Source organism: Conger conger, chromosome 1 (assembly GCF_963514075.1).
Source record: "Conger conger chromosome 1, fConCon1.1, whole genome shotgun sequence".
Lineage (NCBI taxonomy): Eukaryota > Metazoa > Chordata > Actinopteri > Anguilliformes > Congridae > Conger > Conger conger.
In genome coordinates, this window is record NC_083760.1 from 71394764 (window position 1) to 71415911 (window position 21148).

Genomic DNA, 21148 nt, shown 5'->3' on the forward strand with positions numbered 1-21148 from the left:
CTTGAAAGTTCCATTACCATCTATCTAAGAAAAAAAGACAGTGTATAAAACAATATTTGCATCAAAAACAGTTAGCAACATCATTTAAAAAGATTTGACTGGACACTAGAGTATATTCAGTTCAGAATATGCCCACGAATGCAGTTAATACATTTATGATCTAGTACATTCATGCTTTGATTTATATTTGGAGCTGGCCCCAAGGGCTGTGCTTGATGTTTCACTCAGAATGAAATGCAGAGACAGCCTCATGGTTACCGAACGCTACTCGTGAGCAACAGTAAAAAGGCCACAGAATGCGCTTCTGTGCATGAGCAGTTTCAGTCATGTACATAATAATGATGGTGGTGAGGAGGTGTAATGTGAGGAACAGGCTGACAGCTGGCGGCTCTACAGGGGCTGGGGGCTCCACGGAGGCAGGTTTGTCAGTGGGACCTGGCTCTGGAGACTTCGGTGGACTGGAGGATGCTACCATATCTCCAGTGGAAGCAGAGTCTGGGCTAGGCTGGCCAGACAAAGCAACAGCAGGCTTGCTGGGTCATGCGCACCAGCAAAGAAAACCATGTACAATGTACACATAACATCACTATGGAGCAGCGATTAGGAAACAAAGCAGAGGACTGTTTGGACTTGTCATGAGAGTGACATGTTTTAATTCAGGAATAATAAGAAAGATACATAAACATTCCAGCACACTTCAGTGCACGCGGCAGGCCAAGCTATGGGGGAGTCTCGGCATCCTTCATCCGATGGCATCCCACGCACGTACGCACTTCTTACACACGCTCCTCCGTGCAGTTGGTAGGTTCATTTACAGTATCCACCCTGGTAATTACAGAGGTGCAGAAGGCCGTAGCGCTGTTTAAAACGCTGGACTGGGTGTAAATGGGGCCCCCAGCCAGGGGACGCACAGGACCACAGGTGAGAGCTCAGTAAATTACACTCGTAAGTGGCCATTAATTATACATGACAGCTCCGCTTAGACAAATCATTCCGTCTCAAATTAGGGGCGAGGAATCTGCCGGCTGGGTGCGGGGGCTCCTGCAGCACGGCGTTCTCCCGTGCCGGTGGGTCAAACTGGGGCTGGCTCACACGGCTTGCTTTGATGACCAGCCTCATTATGCTAAAAACCACTCCGCATTTTGGCCTCCCTCCGACTTTGGGAAAGGTTAACTCCGGAATATCTTAAGCGAAGGGTGGACCGGGCGAGATGGTTCTTCTGAGAGCCGGGTGATGAGCAGCGATATGTGAAACACAGAACAATGAAACCACAACTGCACCTAAGTACCATCTTATCGCTGGACATTAAAGCATGAACAAGCTTACCGCAAGGCCCAAAGCCAAATAATACTATATCAAGATATTCAAGTTCAATACATGCAAAATTCTGTAGAAACTCATCAACCTGTGAATTGTTTCACTTTTCATCTTTTTCGTAATTTAGTTTTTTCAATAACTAATTTAGTTATATAAATATATTTTGTATAAAAGTGTAATAAATGCACTACATATGCATACAAACACTGCCATGGAAATAGCACAGCATGGCAAGCCTCATTAAAGTGAGTGTACCGTAAGCTGCTCGCCATCAGAAAAGAGACAAAATAAACCATGATATGAATCAAACAGATTTTTTTTTTTTCTTGAATATCGAATATACGTACATTGCCTCAAACATTAAAACAATTACTGCCATTCAGTGGGCATTATGTTGACAGGTGCACCGCAATGGCAAAACAGACAAAATAAGCAAACTGGGCAGAATGGGCTGACACAAAGGCAAGAGTGAGCCTCTCTGAGATGAGATTAGTGTGTAATTACATGGGAGATCAGTGACAAGTTGAACAGTATATTTTAACGAGGCAGGAGTCGTCAGCGGCCTGATTGTCTGGTTTTAATCCTCGACCTCATTATCACCTCCTGGTCCGGCTGCACCAGTAAATTAATCTATCTGCAAAGTGTCAAATCTTCTCACCTTCTCCCCCATAATCACCCAAGGTGCAAATAAAAAGAGCTGGGCCAGGCCTGTGGATTCATCAACAAGATCCTCTCTTTTCATAATTAAAAACGAATATGCCATTATTTTGTTGTTAATTAAAACTGATCAAATATTTATGTCTTGTTTAAGGTCAAGTCTATGATAAATATAATTAATGCTGCCTCAAAAATGGAGACAGAGAAGTGCAGCGTACTGTTTCTGTCTGGCTATATGCAAAAAGGAAGCAATTTATTAAAAGGCAGGGTAAGAGCACCACATGGCTGGAGTTTCAGTCCTGTTGATTGTGTTTTGCACAGATTCAGTCTGACCACAGTCCTATGCCATTTTCTCACCGTGTCTTCATGATACTACAATGATGCGGTGAGACAGGTGGTCACAGAAATGACCGGGGAAAAAACAGAAAATGTATTCACCTGTTTGACCATGTATGTCAGTTCATAGTTCCCATTTACAATGACGGCCTGACATGGACTGCAAGAGGAAGTTAGAAATGACATCATATCAGCTTAAGTTTAGAACAAAATTAAGAACAAAGGCCCAATTTAGGCCCTTCATGAAACTGGTGAACATGAAGACCATGATAAAATTATGCAGATGTGAAAAGGGCATTGAAGTATTCTTGGCTCATCATTTTGCTTTACAATTAAGCCATTAAAACACTAAGACAGTCTTCACACAGCAAGGGTGAAAACCTTCAGGTCTTCACTAAAGAACATGGCAAAGCAATCACATGTGTGTAAATTTAGTCCAATGTGTGATTGCTAGATTGGTTGACAGAACTTTCAGCAAAACACCTTATGACTGCTTTTTAACACTTCAAATGAAATAATCAGGCCTTATAAAGAACGAGCTCAGATGAAGCAAAAAGAATCAATTCCATTACCCCAACAGCAGCATTGCCTACCCCAACTGTACATGGCAAGATACACCGGTGAATGACCAAGGCCAAGATTACAGTATATCAATGCTCATACCAAAACCACACCTCCGCAAACTCAAACTGCAAATTGCAAAATGTATGGATTCTAACAAAACCCAGATTCTATCTGAACTGAGCACAACGTAGAAATGAAATAGCCAAAGGTGCACTTCTGCCTCCTCATGTCCACAAAATGGACAGGAGTCTCACGGACACATCCCGCAAAAGCTACAATACCTTGAAAAACTATAATCATACATTATTCACATGGAAAGGATAGTGTGTAATAGAAAGATCCTAAACCCATTCCTTCCTGTAAATTATTCATCGAATTCAAATAACAGATGGTATAATTTTCTTAAAATACCTCAATCATTTTTCACAACGGTATAAAACAATATCTACAAAGTAGTTATGTACCTTATACTGTATGCATTCTATTTTCTAATTAACTTGTTTATGCCCTTACAACATTGTGTGATACAGGTACAGCTAGTTTAATTGTAAGGCCTGTGTAAAAATGACATAATTACATTAATTAACATACATCCATTTCTAAGCAATAAATCATTTTGGATAGACATGTATGTGTTAATATTCTTTCATTCACAGTGCCCACAAATACTAAAAACAAAATAGAAAGCATAAACACACACACACACACACACACACACACACGCACACATGCCCGTGCACACATACAATCCCTTAATTATTTTTTATCACTGTTATATTTTCCAATATTTTTCTTGACAAGAGAACTGATAGTCCACCAGAGTATCTTAAAATATGAATTTCATTACAATGGTGGAAAAATACATTTGGAATTAACTAGGCAAACTGCTGAACTATAAACCTGGTCATGTAAAATATGATTATGATTATGAATATGATTATTAGGAGCCTCTGTTAAAGGTCCTGTGCCATCATGCTGACAGAGAAATGATGTCAAACTACCCAAGCAAATTCAATTACCAAACCAATTACTCCCTATTGTTAGAAATGACTTATTGGGATGTTAATTATTGATAGAGACAAAGATGCCACATTTGTTCATTGCAAGAAGGTGAACGCAATTTAAGCTACTCACAGATGGCCAGTGTGAATCATGCAAGTCTGAACAGGCAACCCTCCTGAAAACTTAAAATACCATCTACTGCACAGACCTTCTTTTGGAGTGTAAAACCTTACCTAGTTCCATACCAGGTCTCATAGAATTTATGTGTATGCCCTGCAAACTATAAATATATTGCTAGAAAAATACTGTATATGTTTCACAGAGATACACACATACATACAACTAAATGCAAAAGCAGGGGAGCAGAAGTAATGGAACAAATGTACATAATGCAAAATACAATTTAGTACATTTGGTAAATGGTTGCAAATTGTTTGCCTTTGATGGTTGCCTGAAGTCTGCAACCCATAGACATCACCAGACTCTGGGTATCTTCCCTGGTGAAACTCAGCCATCTTCAGTCCCTGTCTATTTCTGGGGTTCAGCAAGAGAAATGCATGTTCAATTAGATTCAGAATGGGTGACTTGGTGGGTGACTTTTTGGGGTAGTCTTTGACCTCTATGCCTTCATCCTAGAGAGTGGTCTTGATCCATCAAAAAATGAGCTTTTCTTCTCAACGGAAAGTATTTTTCAGGAAAGTATTTTCCCATGGTCTACCAGGTTGTTCATTATTGCTGAGCTCACCAGTGAGCTCCTGCATCTGAATAGTGTATCAAATAGATGACTTAACACACCCAACGTTTTGGCTATGCCTCCGATCGATTAATTCCGATTTACCAGCCTCACGATGGCCTGCTTTACTGGCATTGACATTTATTTGGTCCTCATTTTGAGAGACAACAGCAGCAGACTCCAAATACAAATGCCACAGAATCGCAGAGACCTTTTCTTAGCTTTGAACAAATGATGCAACAGCACACAGCTGAGCAGCCAACTGTCCAACTACTTTTGGTCCTCTAAACTCGGGGGACATTGTAAAAAAGGGCTGTAGTTCCTACATGGTTCATCCAATATGGATGTAAATACCCGTCTGCACTTTAATGTCATATTCATTTTCTCATTTCAAATGCTGGAGCACAGAGCAAGAAAAAAAAAACTGCATCATGGACCAAATAATTACATACTGCAGTGTATACTTGAAACTGAAGATGCGTATAGTTAGATATACTGTATGAAGCAGAAGCACCCACCCACTGACCATGAACAAACATGACACTGCTTTTTATGGCCAATTAATTACTTTCTATGTGTTGTATATTCTAATCTACAGTATCGACAATACTTGATGCACATCAAATTGTGCCTAGTATTACCAATATTGCTCATTAATACACTGGAGATACCAGGCATTGACATTGTGACATACTGTATACAGTATATTTGTATATATCAGTATATACTGTATCTTTTGGCATTTCACTGAAATGTGATTTGTCCTTATTTCTCAGTAAATAAAAAAACACACATGCGTGTGTATATTGCTCTTCATACAACGTGAGTATGCTAGTCTAACAGAAAATACTGTGCAATAACAAATAAAATGGTTTAACACATGAGTTTACTCAAATTGAACGACACCCTTGGCAGTCTCTGTTTAGGTGAACTGGAGTGAATGGTGTGCATGCGGCTGAAGCAGACAGGAGGGCGGTACACATCTGTACATTAAAGGTGTAAAACATTTAAAACATGCAAGCAGCAGCCTCTTCTCACAGGTGCGTCTGGCAGCCCAAACAAAAAAAGTGGGGAAATGAAATGTAAATTTAGTGAAAACTCACCTACTGTTGAACCTCTCGGGGTGTTTCTCTCTCATGATGTGAAATCTGTGTGCAATGGAGGCATCCTTGAAAAAGGACATCAGTGGGGTTACAATATGGTCAGAATGCAATTATACCTGATAAAGAAAAATAAAAAACATGTCACTGATAATGTGTGTTCAAACTCCCCAGCTGAGGGCCCGGGTTTAACACAACACAAATGTCCTGACAGCATGGAAATGGCTTAATTGGATGTGTATGTATTTGCCGAAAAAACAAAGTCCCGTTTTTGCCATTTGAAGGCTGTGCTTGTCCAGATCTAACAGTATTGACAAAAAGGCAGAACAGCACAGCTTCTCTGCGCAGCCTAATTAATTAAACACACATTGCGAGTAATCACAACCCCAGCCAAACAGGATGCTGCTGGCAACAGTGAGCTGTTTTCTACATCTGACCCCCGGGCCAGGGGAACAGTCGCGTGAGTGTAAGAGTGTGTGTGTGTGTGTGTGTGTGTGTGTGTGTGAGCGTGTTGCCGTGGCAAGGGTGACGACATGACTCCTGCTGTATCTGGGCATGTGCAAATTAATGAAATTATTGAATTATTATTTTGTTAATTAAAACATGGTTATGCATCCAATTACATTACACAATGTTAGTATACTGTGTGGGTGCTAGTATGAGCTCGGAAAAAACATCTCAAAAACAAGACAAGGAATATTACATTTTCAGAGAAAAGCCATTCACCTCACATCAAAGCAGCTCATCGCCTGCCTTTAATCTGGAGTGAATCTGTCAACTTCTACATTATACTTTCTACATTATGAGACTTTAAAGGACAACAAAACAGCTCAAAGGAAGACAGCCACATTCCCCTGAAAGAGCTGGAAGAAACAAATAAAGAAGTTAAAGAAACTTTTCACGGTCTACCCTTTTTTCTTCCACTCATCTGTTTTGACCAGTTACTTCTTGAAATGAGCTATTGGACAAGCAGCCACAGGGAAGACCCCCTGCTAGTTCACAGGACCGAATTTAGGAGAGGGCAAAAAAATCAATTCTTTGTCTCTTGATGTCTTTTCAGGACGCTGTTAGATGAAGACCAAAAGAGGCTGTGTGATTCCCCAATGATGTTTTGTTCCTTTTTCTGTTCAACACACACTAGAAATGGAAAATGATGGATACATCTAAAAGACTGTTATTTGATTTTTTACAAAACTGTACAATAAACAAAAAAGAAAAAAGATAAGAGATATGGTATTTCCCCCTTGATTTATGTCCTGAAGCCAGAACCATGCTCGTAAACCATACAGCTAATGTGGCGTTTTGTGTGTGTGTTTGCGCATGTGCATGCATGCATGCCTACGCATACATTTACACATATGAACATTCTGTGATGCGGTTGCAGATAAGATCCCGCAAATTAGTCAGGTGTATGTGCAAACATGCATGTGTGTGCGCCCATGCATGTATATTTTCCAATATACTTTAGCTTCTGTAATGCAAGATACAAAAGTTCTTCAGAGCAGTAGGTCATATTTCTGTGTGAAGTTTGACACTTTAGTCTAAACAAGGGGCTCAGTCCCCAACTATCAATTCTTGGCAGCGCTAATAATTACCATTGCAGAACTTCAGCGCCCAAATTAATAAAGGACATATGTAATGTCCCCTCATAGCTCAACGTTTAGTCCAATTATGAGTTTGGCAGGCAGATGATGTCCCTTCACAGTGAGAGTAATGACTTTGACATGAGCACAGGGTCATTAGGAATCAGACGACATTATCTTAGGGCGTCCTGTGTGATTAGCTCCCAGTCTCTAACTCTTCGTCTGATTGGGATCATTATGGACCCTCGCGGGGGATTATTCAACTAGTTACATTAAATTGGATAAAACAGGATTAGTATTTAAATGGTACATGATTAGCAAAAAAAATCTCCTTCCAATGCATGTTTGAGATGAGGAGGATCTCTGTCTCTTTCTTTAAAGAATGGAGGGTACATGTCAGTGCTGGTTGAGAAGGAAATGCTCCCTTATCATAGCATGCTGAAAAATCCATTCTCTTTTAACTTTATTTTCCATCCGTCTATTTCATTGTCTCCTTTCCTTAATTACAGCTTGCAAAGTGAGCCATTACAAATTTAGTTTGTGCATCTTTTCCAGTGACAAAAATTTTATTTATTTCCATAACCAACCATAACCCATATGTTCCCAATGCCGATAAAAACCTGTTTATACTGATATCGAATGCATACAAATCCATTTGCAAGACAACAGTTGCCCACATTTCAACCATGGTTTTTGTGCCGCTAAACTTTCAAATGAGCATTTGTCTTTGTAATGAGGGGTTTATGCACTGCGATCCTACAATAGTATCTCTATCTATGTAGTTGTCAATGGGCTGTGCTTGCTGACACAGTCTGATCACGCCCTGCATTGAGATCCTCAGTTGCTCTTCTGTTTGCTCTAATGCGTGATCATCATGGTCATCAAATATGCACATTCGACCACAATTTCCAACCCTATTTACTGATGTCTTTCTCATAGATCTAACTGCAGATGTCACTCTAGTCACTGTTACTATTGAAACACAAGCAATTTGGGCAGTCTTTGTTACTGAAGCTCCTGCTTTCCATGCCCCAAAAATGAAGCCTCTCTCAAAGTCATTTAGATCTTTTCTTTTTGCCGTCCTGAATCATCCATCCAAAATCATCCATCAACTGGGCCTGCTCAGCATTTTCATGAATGCCACAGAGCATGGTGGGATGTTAATTGCTGAATTGTATAATGCAGTACACCTGTATGGAAGCATCTGCATTCGTTATGTTTCCCCACTCATTTATTCAGGTTTTTACATGAATCTGTCACCTGTCTGCATGTCCCAATACAGCTGAAGATAAAATGAATGTCTGCAGTCTGCAATAACTTTATTGCTAACTCTGTTATATGTGTACAGAGATCTCACCTTCATGTCCCCTTCTAAAATCACAATTGCAAAGTGTACAGTATTTACTTTATAACATGCTTTAGACACAAAATATAGGATATACTATATACTGTTTGATTATAGATGGCTAGAAAATTATGTACTGCACAGTTAAAGTTAAAGAACTCTAAGTGCATGCAGTATACTAATTAAATCCAATTACCTGCACATGTACACTACCTAGAATGTGTTAAGTAAAGTCAGAAAAATAGCAAAATATAAACAGAGTATTGTACAGTTTCTACACAACACTGTGTCTCAAGTCTGCATCCTGCATGAACAATTTGCATGCTTTGGTTGTCAACCAACCTTCTGATCTTCAGCTTTCTGCTGTTATTACAGATGTAATCTTTAGACCTCTGCATAATCTCTGAAGTAATTATTAGGTTGACTTGTTCCGTAATCTTTATTATATTAGATTTTTGAGACATATCATAAAATTTGATGTGAAATGTAACACAAAATATCACACATTATTCCACTGAGGCTGTAGAACCATCTCTAATCCTGAAATAAACAACTTCATCTGTCCAATCTGCTCTCCGGTGTAAAACACAGCACATTTACCCAGAGAGAAATGGGCTCGCACTTTAAATACAGTCAAATACTTAAGTCCTTCAAAAATTGTTTCCTGCAATTAAGAAGTTTCAAAGACATCGACAGTACTGTCATTTCATTCATATGACGCATACAAACTTGAGAGTCTGTGAAAAAAAAATAGTAGCAAAAAATCCAACTTAGATTTCTTTAAAGGGGAAGTTCACCCAATAATGAAATTAAGGTATGTTTCCATTTAAAAAGATGTGAATAGCGTAGGCTATTTGCATTTGGGTACACACCTCTGAGGCAGGGTTCTGATAAACTGTTTCTAGCATGGCTAATTAAAATCTTTACTTTAATGCAGTAGCTATGCTACAACGTGGGCTTTCTTGTGCACAATAAATTATTTTCATTTGGTAAGTGCTAAATACATATTTTGTATAAGGCAAGTGATGCATTTCAATTCCTGGAACTTGTAACTTTTAATGATCAGTTTTTCGTTTGAACTTCATTTCTGTAGTGACATGCGATTTCTCGACTTACCAACTATTGAAAAATAATTATTTAACCTTTCACTGGTGAACTACAAAATGATGAGGGGGGAGGGGAAAAGTACAATATAGGCTACTGGATTCCCGAATACAGTATTTGGGTTCAGATACACCCCTTGGATGCACCAATATCAAGGCAGTGAAATTGCTCTATGCATATGCAAGCAGAAAAACACCCAGTGCAACAGTCACCTATTATTTACTACTTTAGCTCTGGTTGTGGCATACACACAATATACCAAAGATTTGACTTTGCATTGCATATTGCAGAGAGAAGTTTATATGACATATACCCTATTCTCTACATACTAAAATCCACTCTTATTAATTTTGAAACATTAAAACTATTTTTTTTGTCCCTTGTGGTGTGAAGAGTCCTTCACAGCACCATGCCCAGAGAGCAAAATCAGTTTTCAAGAGACTATTCGTTCTGAGATAAATTAACTTAATAGATTAACTGAGATATTTTACCTTCAGTTCCTATACCATGTCTGTTCATAAAATTCTGAGAAATGTCACACATGATTTAAAATTGCCATTCGAGCCCAAACCAAAAAAGTGGGTTTTATTCTCTCAGGTCAACATAATAAATTAATCTCTCACTGCTTTTACACTGAATGCATATGCAAGTTTTTCATTGGCTTCACATCCCTGGCCTCCTCACAGGTGGATGAATGAATGAGCTGCATCATTTGAATAACATTTGTGAAGACATGCGTCGGCCCTCTCAGAGTAATGCTGTAATGTCACAGTGTGAGGGCGATGCCATCCTCAGACCTGCAAATGTTAATTACCATATTTCCACTGACATTTATCAGTAATGGCCAACATGTGAAAGGTGTAATCGGCATCATTAGACCTCAGATGCACAGAGAATCGAGATGTGTTGGATGGATGCTGCTGGATGGCTATGGATAGACAAGCTGCGTTCGGCCAATCAGCAGCGGAGAACACGCACATCAGTACAGACATTTAGTACAGCTGCAGTGATTCTCAAACTAAACCTTAGGTAAGTGGCTTAAATTTAAATAAATAAAGGCACCTGCCATTGTTAATAACAATGGGGTCTTTGTCTCCCAAATGTACTGTATGATTTGACTGGGTGAACTTTAAAAGTGACTCGAGTTTTTCAGAGAACAGCCATGGCTACCCTGTAGTGACAGGTCTAAAACAGTATGTAGCTGAAAGTTTCACCTTCAGCCCTGCTTTGAAGGTTGTGTAAAACACAGAGCCACAGGTCTTGGTGAATCTACAGTAATGCTCACAGTACCAGCCTTTGCTGGGAATGAGACTCACCACTCCAATAGAGAAGTAATTGTTGATGATGCTGTATGGTACAGGGTCTCCCTTCTCCTCCTTGTCACTGGGGGTCACTTCAATCTTCCAGCGGTCCAACATCACCTCTGTACTGTTCTCAATGTCCTTCAGAATCTTCAGCAGGCTCTCCCCCTCATAACCTTACGGACATAGTTCACTGATGACAACACATCCTTTTATAATGCATGCAGCCTGATACAGCTGAAACGCTGAAGCCATTGCTTATTTATGCTGTGCCTCTGAAGCAATGGAAATATACAAGTGTTTCATTTAATATCCGCCATTCATCCTGTCAACTGGGTGCTGATCAATCCCATAGCTTATCAAAAACAATACTGATCTGAATCAATGTACTGTCGTGCTACAGATATCAGTATTGTAGGTAATAATATTCTCAGCATACTATAAAAAACTGAAATATGTGTGCCTACTGGAATATACATCTTTATTTTAATTTGTGACACTCAATTAACAAATTGATAGTGATAATATGAATATATGTACAATACCTCCCCCCCACCGCAGACACCTGGCCAGGTCATTTCCTGTGCCAAGAGGAAGTACGCAAACAGGGGGGTTCCTATCCAGATTGGCTTTATCTGTCAAAAAGCAGCAGTCATAAAACACTCCAAATCATCAGTTCTACAACTTCAACTAAATTCACTCAGAAGCAAAATCTGCATTATTACAGTTCTGATATCACTCCACGGCATTTCTGTGACCTCTGGTCCACACTGCTGCCCTGACCACTGCTCCACAATGCTGCTCAAACCACTACTCTTTACTGTTGCCCTTACCACTGCTATACTCTCAAAGCTGCAATTTATCACAAGACCATAGATGAAGCTTTCTGTTTACACTATTATTTTGGTTTGCAATGATAGATAAAAATTGAAGCAATTTTCTTAGAGACTAAAACAGAAACAATTTCTCCAAAAAGCAAATACACAAAGTAAACATTAGGAATATATCATTTTGTAAGAACGTAATAATGCTATTTTGTCTGATAAAACAGGCTTGAATTTAATAGAAACAATTCTCTCAATCAGCAAAGATTGCATGCAAAAATATATTTGATTCTTTTACCAAAATAACAAGATGGCAAATGTGTTTCATAAAGGTGATATTGCAGGAGTAAAGAAATAAATTAAATTAAAGAAAAAACTACATAAAGAATACAAGTTAAATACCAAAGATGACTAAAAGAAAGCATGTTCCTCTAAATAAAAATAATTGCAGAAACATTGAGAGAGTTTTTGCAATTTAAAACAAAATTGACATGGTATTGCTAGCGACATAGCCCCAACATCTTCGTAATGGGAAAACTACCTCCCACAGACGGAAAGTGACAGAGCACCTATATTGGCCCTATGTCCCTATGTAGGTTATTTTAGGTACTTCTTGGCAAGCTGTAACCTGGTCTTCATTATTTCTTCATTATGGTGAGAATTCTTCAGTCATCAACTGGAGAGGTCTTCCGCCTACCAGACCCTTTATGATTGACTTCACCAGTGGTCTTATGTTCCAAAACAGTTTTAGTAAGTCTAAGGTTTGGCCTATGCATACCTATGTAGCTGTTTATTTTTATTATTATTTTGCTGCCTTATAATGGCTACCTTGACTTTCATTGTCACAACTCCAAAGGCCATCAAAAGCCTAGAGCAAGCTTTCAATACTGAAAGCTCTCTTATGCCTGCACTACAGACTCAATTGAATACACCGGATTAATTAATAATAGTAATACACTAATACAGTTTAATAAAAATCTGGGAACCTGCACTTTAAGCACTTGCACTGTACATTTTTTTATTAGAAATCTAAAGTACTCAGCCAAATCAAGGAAAACTATGTCTTTGTCCAAAACCTTACGGAACATACTGTAAATTGAGGTGAATTAGCCATCATTTTCCAGGAAACTCTTTCCTCTGGGTACTTTAATATTTTAATAGCATGCTAGTTTTGATTATTGATTATTTGTATCCAGCGAGCTTGTACAAATAGTTTATGATTCCACAGTTCTATCATGGCTTTATTGGCCAAGATAGCACAAGCATGTTTGAATGCAGGAAAGAAAAGTATAAAAACAGACTGATGCAAAATATATGTAGATGTTGGCATGTAATGTGAAGTAGAAGAAATGTAATCTGTGTCCAACTGAAGCATCACACAACTCAACTATTGTCATTAGTATTATGAAAGCCCAATATAAAGAATCAAGTCCCAGTCATGTAAATAATTGAGCTTTCCCATACCAAATATACTTCTTACCAATGAAGTCAAGAATCCAGCCAACAGTGCCATCTCCACCGCAGGTAAGCACCCTGAAGTCTGGAACATCTCGAAAGAAATTCAGCCTGCCAAAAAAAGAGAATCTGCTACTAAACACAATAACAGCCAACAAGCATTCTGACAAGACAAGCAGAAATATTTGGTGGCAAAAATGATCCATGTCACACAATTTTACATCCAATTTTCAAGATATTTTCCCAAAATATATGCTCTTAGGCATTATGTCATATTTACTTATATTTAACAATAGTGCATTTGGGGATTCAACTGAATGTTGTGGTAGGTACAATAATTAAACAGAGACCTTATCCCATACATGCAGTAAACTTTCCAAAACATGTCATTGTCACAAATCATTTGTCATGTCATATATATATTTTGTCTCTGAAGGTATTTGATTCAGTCAGAGCTGATTTCATTTAAATCTCATTCATGGACACTTTTAGGCGATATATTAAAATGACGTTGAAAGAGAGCTCATTGAATTCTGAAATCATTATTAATGTAAACATTGAATCCAGCAATGCTGTAAATTCACCACCATAAAAATAACTACAAAAATGTAATCCCCAAAGTTCAGTACACAAGCAGGTTTACATATTGTAATACTGTGAATGATACTATCATAAGAAAAGCGCAATGGTAGCTAGAAATCACAGCGGTAGCTAATGGCTTCAAACTTGACCTTGTAATAAATCAGTCAACCAAATTTTAATTGATATAACGCTCTAACAAAGAAATTGTCACAGATCGCTTTGCGCAGTGTAAGATTGTGGTATGTGATAAAGCAACCTGTGAGACAAAAGCCAAAAAAAACCCACCACTATCAGGACTTTTACAAAAACAGAACAAAAACAAATTGAACAAACATGTTTTATTTAACAGCAGCAGCTATCTGGAGGTGTCCTCCTCTGAGCTTCCCACAAAGTGTGAACTGTCACACCTCAAGGCGTACCTCTGTAGCTGTTATTAGCTGGGTTCACATCTCCACCAATGTGCTCCCTTAACTGCACCAGTTCATAAACAGGGATCCAAGTAATTAGAAGAAGAAGAAGAAGAAGAAGAAGAAGAAGAAGAGGAGGAGGAGGATGAGGAGTAGGATGAGGTGATGGTGATGGGGAATATGATGGAGAAAGTGGTGGAAGAAAAGGAGTATGTGAAGAATAGTGAAGAATTAGAAGAAGCAGAATGAGAAAGAGTTGCTACTTTTAGCGACTAATAACACACATAATGTACAGATAGACACAGGTACAAAAATAGAATGGCGTGAGCTACAATTTACCATGCTGGCACAGTTACACCACCTCCATCTCAGGAGCTGTTACTAAGTCCCTAACATAGTAACAGGCAGTAGACATTCAGCCATTAAGATATTTAATTACGGCTGTAAGTTCTAATCATATGTATGAACATTGACATACAGTATATTGTGCTCAAAGAAATAGTAACGCTACTGAAATAACAGGACACTGCTTAGTCATTAAATTGCATGGCATTTGTTTAAAAATAAAACCTTGGAATGTACAACTATCCATTTGCTGTGTAGTGATGGTTATGAAGGGCATGATAAATAATGCCTTGGACAAAGCCTACTGCTGATAGAGGTATGGTTACACGTATAGAGCCAGTCCTTCATCTCTTGCAACTATTACATCTCCTTCTATTCAGACTGTTCTGTCCATTTGCTCTACGGTGGTGCTGCAAAGGTCTCTAATCTTGCTAAATTACACTCAAATTACACTGACAATTATGCGTTCCTAGAACCAGTCTGTTCGAAGTCTAATCGGATCAAGGCAGGCAATGTTCATCCCGAATGCTTCCGTTCCTTTGCAATAATAAACCGATAACTGAATGAGGAAGCCTTGGATCATGATATGGTGGAGAAATGAGACGCTCAATTACTCTCCGACTGGGATTTGTAACTACCTTAAACTGAGTTAAACGCAGAACAGACAACCTCAAACATGAAAGGCAACTTTGCAGATATTCAAATATGAAAAAACAAACACTTAATTTGCTCTAATCGCGTTAGAGTGGCTGCTAATTGACAGGAGAGGGCGCGGCTGTTTCTGCCTTTGTTATTGCTATCTGTCAGGGTGGGCCATATTACGTACACTTTACAAATTATTAACAAGGTTATTCAGTGGTAATGTCATCGGGAGTAAAAATAGTAGGCTTAATAATAACAATGAGCACCACTGCTAGTTATCTCACAAGCAGCAAGCAGGGCAGCCTACGTCAGTCAGCATAGAGCAGTAGGCCTATGTGATATTTTCCAGCTATGAAATTTCAATTTCAGTCTAATTGATAGTAATATATGTATATATATATATATATATATATATATATATATATATATATATATATATATATAGAGAGAGAGAGAGAGAGAGAGAAAGAGAGCGAGCAAGAGAGAGAGAGAGATTGGTTAGGCCTGTTCTTCTCCTGCTGGTTCAGTGTTTATGGGGAAACCCACATCTTTAATCTGCTATTTGAATTCTATGTTTAAATATGCATTACAGTCAAACATTCTCAAATGCTCAACACATGTGGGATTGTGTAGGCTATGTGAGGATGTCGCCCAGGATAAAAAGGCTGTGTGTCATCTTCACAGGGCATTAATGACCTGCTCATCTTCCAGATCACAGATAGGAGTGGTCAGCAGCTCATACCTGCTGTCTGCTGGAGTACGAGGCTGTAGTTTGTATGCGTGATCACACCTGAATCTGGAGCAAATGCCTTTCCAACTCGTACAGCACACCCTTCACTTCTGTCCCCACATCTCTCTCTAAACATCGCGCTGAACTGTTGTTCCACGTGTTTGTGATATCTGATGTCACCTTTTAATAATGTGGGCATAATCTCCTGATTTGCTGGGATATTCAATTTAAGACACTTCCTTTGCATACAATTTTCAGTATCAGTGCTGAAAAACAGCAATATATTTGTATTAGGGCTTGCAAATAACAAACAAATAACTAAAGCAACCATACGGTATTGGCACATGCATTATCACCAGCAGGGCTTTATGGAGGGAATATAAGGCATGGTGGCTTGGGGGTAGATTGTGACTGGAGACTGGGGTGGGGGTAGATTTTGACCACAGACCGGAGTGGGGTGGGTGGGGGTTGAGGGTAGATTGTGACTGCAGATTGGGGTGGGGTGAAGGGGGTGAGGGTTGAGGGTGGGAGATTGTTATAGGGGAACGGGGGTGTTAGCTCGTGACCGTGGAATGGGGGCGCAGAGATTGCGATGGCAAAAGGGCACCTGTCCTTTAAAAAAAAATTGCAGCCAAAAGGGCACTTTAACTGTCTCATGGCAGGGGGCCTACGCTTCAGCATGTGGGGGTCTATCTGCGCACAAGCCTGATTGTCACACATTGCAGTTGTTATAATTGAGATGGCACAGAACTTACCCTGGCATGGGTCCACTTTTTGCAAGGTTGTACACCTGGCGAGGGTTTAGCAAATACTGGAACTTCCTAAATATTCTAATAAATAAAAGAAAAAAAGGAAGTTCACTCATCTGGTCAGCCACATGGAACCCATCCAAAAATGTATAACTATCCCACGGCATCCCAAAGTAACTGCTTCAGTTGACATATTCAGCTGCAGGAATAAATAACATGTAAAACATAACGAAGGCTCCAAGTATAAGGATGTCTACCAAGTAAATGTAATGTGACGTGATGCACCTACATTGTTTCACAAACTTCACGCAAGGTTACATTATTTTAAATTCATCTCTAGTGTATTAAGATGTGTTAAACCAGGGGTCTCCAATCTTATCCAGAAAGGGCCGGTGTGTGTGCAGGTTGTTGTTTTAGCACAGGACTAAGACAGCTGATTCTACTCATCTAGGTCTTGATTAAAGACCACGATTAGTTCATTAGTATAATCAGGTGTGTTACTGCTGGGTTAAAACAAAAACCTGCACCCACGCCGGCCCTTTTAGGATAAGATTGGAGACCCCTGTGTTAAAAAATCATGTCACGTTAACCTGTGTGCATAAACCAGAACATTAACTACTGTAAATGAAATAGTTGTAAGAACAGAGGGCATAAAAGCTGGTTTAAAACAGTAAGCTGCGTGCACAGTCCCCAAGCTCCCCATGTCCAGTGCTCCAGAGGAAGGGACGGTCACTCTCTGCTCGCCCCCCTCAGGGGAGAACTCATTAGAAAGACTAATTCATTCTAATTTCTATTTCATTATAACAACTGGGTCAAGTCATATTTTGATCCCATAATTTAAACAGATGAGTAATAAAGCAATAAGGAGGGGAATGAATACGCTCAGTAATAACCCAATTAGTCCAGGAGGGGAGGGTGGAGGAGGACTGCGTCTACAGCCAGGAGAGTGACAGCAGGACAGGGTCACGATGAGGAGCCAGGCAAAGACTGCTGGGTAATGCGCTCACCAAAACCAGGAGTGCGTGACTCAGGCCCCAGAGCGCAGAACGGTGTCTGGGTTTTAGTTTTTAATTAGCAAATTTAATAAATTATTTGTTTGATAAACTCTTGCCGGCACCTGCTTTGCGCAGCTGGGTAAGGTGCTTGTGCATTGTGCCCAGCAGACTTGTCAACAAACTTATCAGACTGGACGGAGATGTTTGTGACAACAACTTAAAAAGCTATAGAAAAATTGGAACATTGGTTTTTCACTGATACAAAGTTGGGGGGCTGGCAGTCGGTCCAATGCACAATATTTCTCATATAAACAGCTCTACAAAGCAAAGCAGTGGTCATCATCTAAATCTTACCTTTCTGAATCTTACCTTTCTCCTTGTTTTCCTCCACTTTTTGGATTCACAAAAACAAGGAGGGGGTGAGTGCCCTCTATGGTTGTTATCTGGATGAAAAAGGAATTAAAGCCTTCTTATCAACCAATGTAGACATAGTAAAAGAAAGGCATCCTCATCAATATTATTAGATCTGTTCTGAATTTCCTCTGTCTAGAAAGGTGTACATTTCAAAATGCCTTTAACTTCAGCAATATAATAACTGTGACCGTGTTCACTTTGCTTTAGAAACACATAAATACGGTAAATGTTTTGAGAGGTTGATCATGTAACTTAATTGAGGTAATTTGAGCACACATCATTGCCTAATAAGCCAGTCAATTTGTCTTCAATGGCAGAATAGCAATGAAAGGTCCTGCAGCAGTTCTAGGTAATGCTTTTCTGCAAACGGAGAGCGCGCCAGACACAAGCGTGCCTAATCGGAGACGCGTGTGGCCTTGGCGTGCGCCCTGTGGATGTCACTGAGGATGACACAGACGGAGCGCTTAACTCCTGGGCCTCCCGTCCCAGAAGAGCCCGCTGGATTAATGAGCTCCTGTCCAGAGGTTAGGAGTGATCCATTACTTCCTCTAATTATAAATAATAATCCTGATTATTCCGCTGGTTAGCCATAGAGAACAGAGATGGATGTCCTTGGTCATGATTCATCGTTTTCTCTTTGTCGTGCGCAGACGTGCTGTCACCAAGACAGTGGGTCCTAGCCACGCAGAACAGCTATAGCTATACAGCTACCCCTGCCATTGTTAACTTCAGTTTACTCCACTGGCCAGATTGAGTGCCACAACGTGGTCCATTTCCATACACGTTAATCAATCCTATAATACCCAGTTCAGAATACGCAGGTAACATAAGAATTCAGTTGTATCAGAAGTAGATACTGAAGTTAATAGATTGGGTTGAGTCCTGTACAAAATGGAGGATGCAGCATGTGTATCATGCATTGTATTCAGATGTAGTGACTCACCTGTAGCCCTTGTCCGTCCACGGTGACTGAGTTGGCTCTCTGCATCTTCCCTCTGCCTCCTGACTGGCTGGCTCGGGAATCTTTTCTAATGGTGGACTGCCTGTCCTGTAGATCCGCGTTCACGAGGACATTCAAAAGGAGGGCACCAATTAATACAATAGGGACGTTCATTATTGCCAGCCGAGGAAGTCAGATGTTCCTCCTGGGATTTATAGTACAAATAATGAATACAGTGGGGGATATGAACCTGCAGGAAGAGGCAGGGAGTAGTCAAAGCAGTATGTGTGTGTGTGTGTGTGTGTGTGTGTGTGCGTGTGTATCCTAACTAAATAGGATTTATTCTGTTGGGCAGCAGTATCAGGATTGGGCAGATTCTGTGGTTTGGTACATGAGGGTACATTGAGTAGATCATTGTGACTGGGGGCAGTACATGTCTAAGGTGCCTAATTCACAAGCATAAGGCATAAGGCAGATTGTGTTCAGAAGGCAGTAGCAATGGGGTAACTCAGTACAAGTGCAGCTCATATTGTGATTATGGAAGGTATTAGTGGGTAAACACTATGTACTCTCCATGGAAGTGGTTCACATAAGGGAGCAGATAGCGGGCAGGGTCAGTGTCAGGGGGATAGCTCACCAACACAACAGGTCAAATCGTGGTCGGGGGCAGAGTCAGGGGGGTAACTCACCAACACAACAGGGCAGATTGTGGTCGGGGGCAGGATGTGGTCCCTCAGGACCCCACAATCACACTCTGGTTTCATATGGGAAGCACATTTGTTGTGAAGCTGAAACAGCAATTGAATATTTACTGTACTGTATTTACTTAACATTCCAACCTAATTGGCTTTTTTTCATTTTACACGCTGCAGTCCAATCGTATTACATCCACAATTACTATTTTTGTCACTTTCACAAGGTGTACCAGATTTAATGGCAGAGCACCACATATAATAGTAAACAGGAATTGTAATATGGCTATTAGAGTAGTTGCGTGCAAACCAGTGCACATCGGACTACTTTCCTTTGTCTTCATTTGTGTTGTTTACAAGAAGAGAGGTGTTTTCTCCATCTCTGGTGTGGTGTTAGAGCTGAACTGAGATCATTTAAATAGAGGCTGAGCCACACACTCGTCATGCTAATTCCCACCTCTCGCAGCATGGAAACTACTTCAGTAATGAATGCATACAGGGCCCTGGAACATTAAATACACATATCTCAATAAGTGCTTGAGATGTTCTGATAATTAGCAGCGTGCCTTCATAGCAACGCATTGGTTTGTCAGAGGGGGAAACAAGCTTAATCGCATTATTACTTTGTAAGCTCTTATCAAAATCACAGCACTGTCAGTACTGAAGGGGCGTAAACACGTGTACGTATATGTACTTTTCACACATTTAAACAGTACTCCTGCATATAAGTGCAGTACTACACAAGAGCTTCTGCACCCTACAGATATACTAGATACTAAATGTACTGAAGTCACAGACTAAATGTAGTTACTAATGTAACTGTGTGATGAGAAATATTTTGCTTTGTATAATTACTGAAACAACATATAACATTTAAATGGACCCCATCAAAATGCTAGTTGGCAATTACTTCTCAGTATGTTTGACATCAATATAATTAGCTGGATTTGATTATTTGTCAGACACCTGTAGCACTACGTATTGTATGAAGCACAAATAAAAGAGTGTCATTTCTTAATGTGGTGAATAGGAGACACACAGTGGAGTCCCTCCAGTAGACTCACAGTCATCTGGCACCACACACAGTGAAGCCCTGTCAGTCCCTGGTAGCACTTGACGGTTTTGTGACACTTATCACACTTAGTCGGACAGTTCCCCTCCACCCAGAAATGATGCATCACCTATGAATGACCAAAGAAGGAAAAAAGTAAGCAAAAAAGCAAATTGAATAAAATAAATGCAAAAGTAGAAAACAAAAAGTACAAAGGAGAAAAAGAAAAAAGAAAGAAAAAGAGAATCGAGGAGAGACCTCTTGGAAATATTGTTGATGG

General features: G+C 39.8%; 1 protein-coding gene across 1 annotated transcript in view; it reads right to left on the reverse strand.

The window, feature by feature from the left end:
• Positions 1 to 21148, reverse strand: part of dgkb (diacylglycerol kinase, beta) — a 60370-nt gene that overhangs the window by 19646 nt on the left and 19576 nt on the right. Inside the window, exons 12-20 of the mRNA XM_061240007.1 lie at positions 20882 to 20998; positions 19815 to 19913; positions 19129 to 19233; positions 18141 to 18214; positions 16783 to 16857; positions 13347 to 13432; positions 11588 to 11677; positions 11058 to 11218; positions 5713 to 5777 (exon numbers count right to left, since the gene is read on the reverse strand). Coding sequence (XP_061095991.1) covers positions 5713 to 5777; positions 11058 to 11218; positions 11588 to 11677; positions 13347 to 13432; positions 16783 to 16857; positions 18141 to 18214; positions 19129 to 19233; positions 19815 to 19913; positions 20882 to 20998 — 872 coding nt within the window. The remainder of the gene's footprint in view (positions 1 to 5712; positions 5778 to 11057; positions 11219 to 11587; positions 11678 to 13346; positions 13433 to 16782; positions 16858 to 18140; positions 18215 to 19128; positions 19234 to 19814; positions 19914 to 20881; positions 20999 to 21148) is intronic.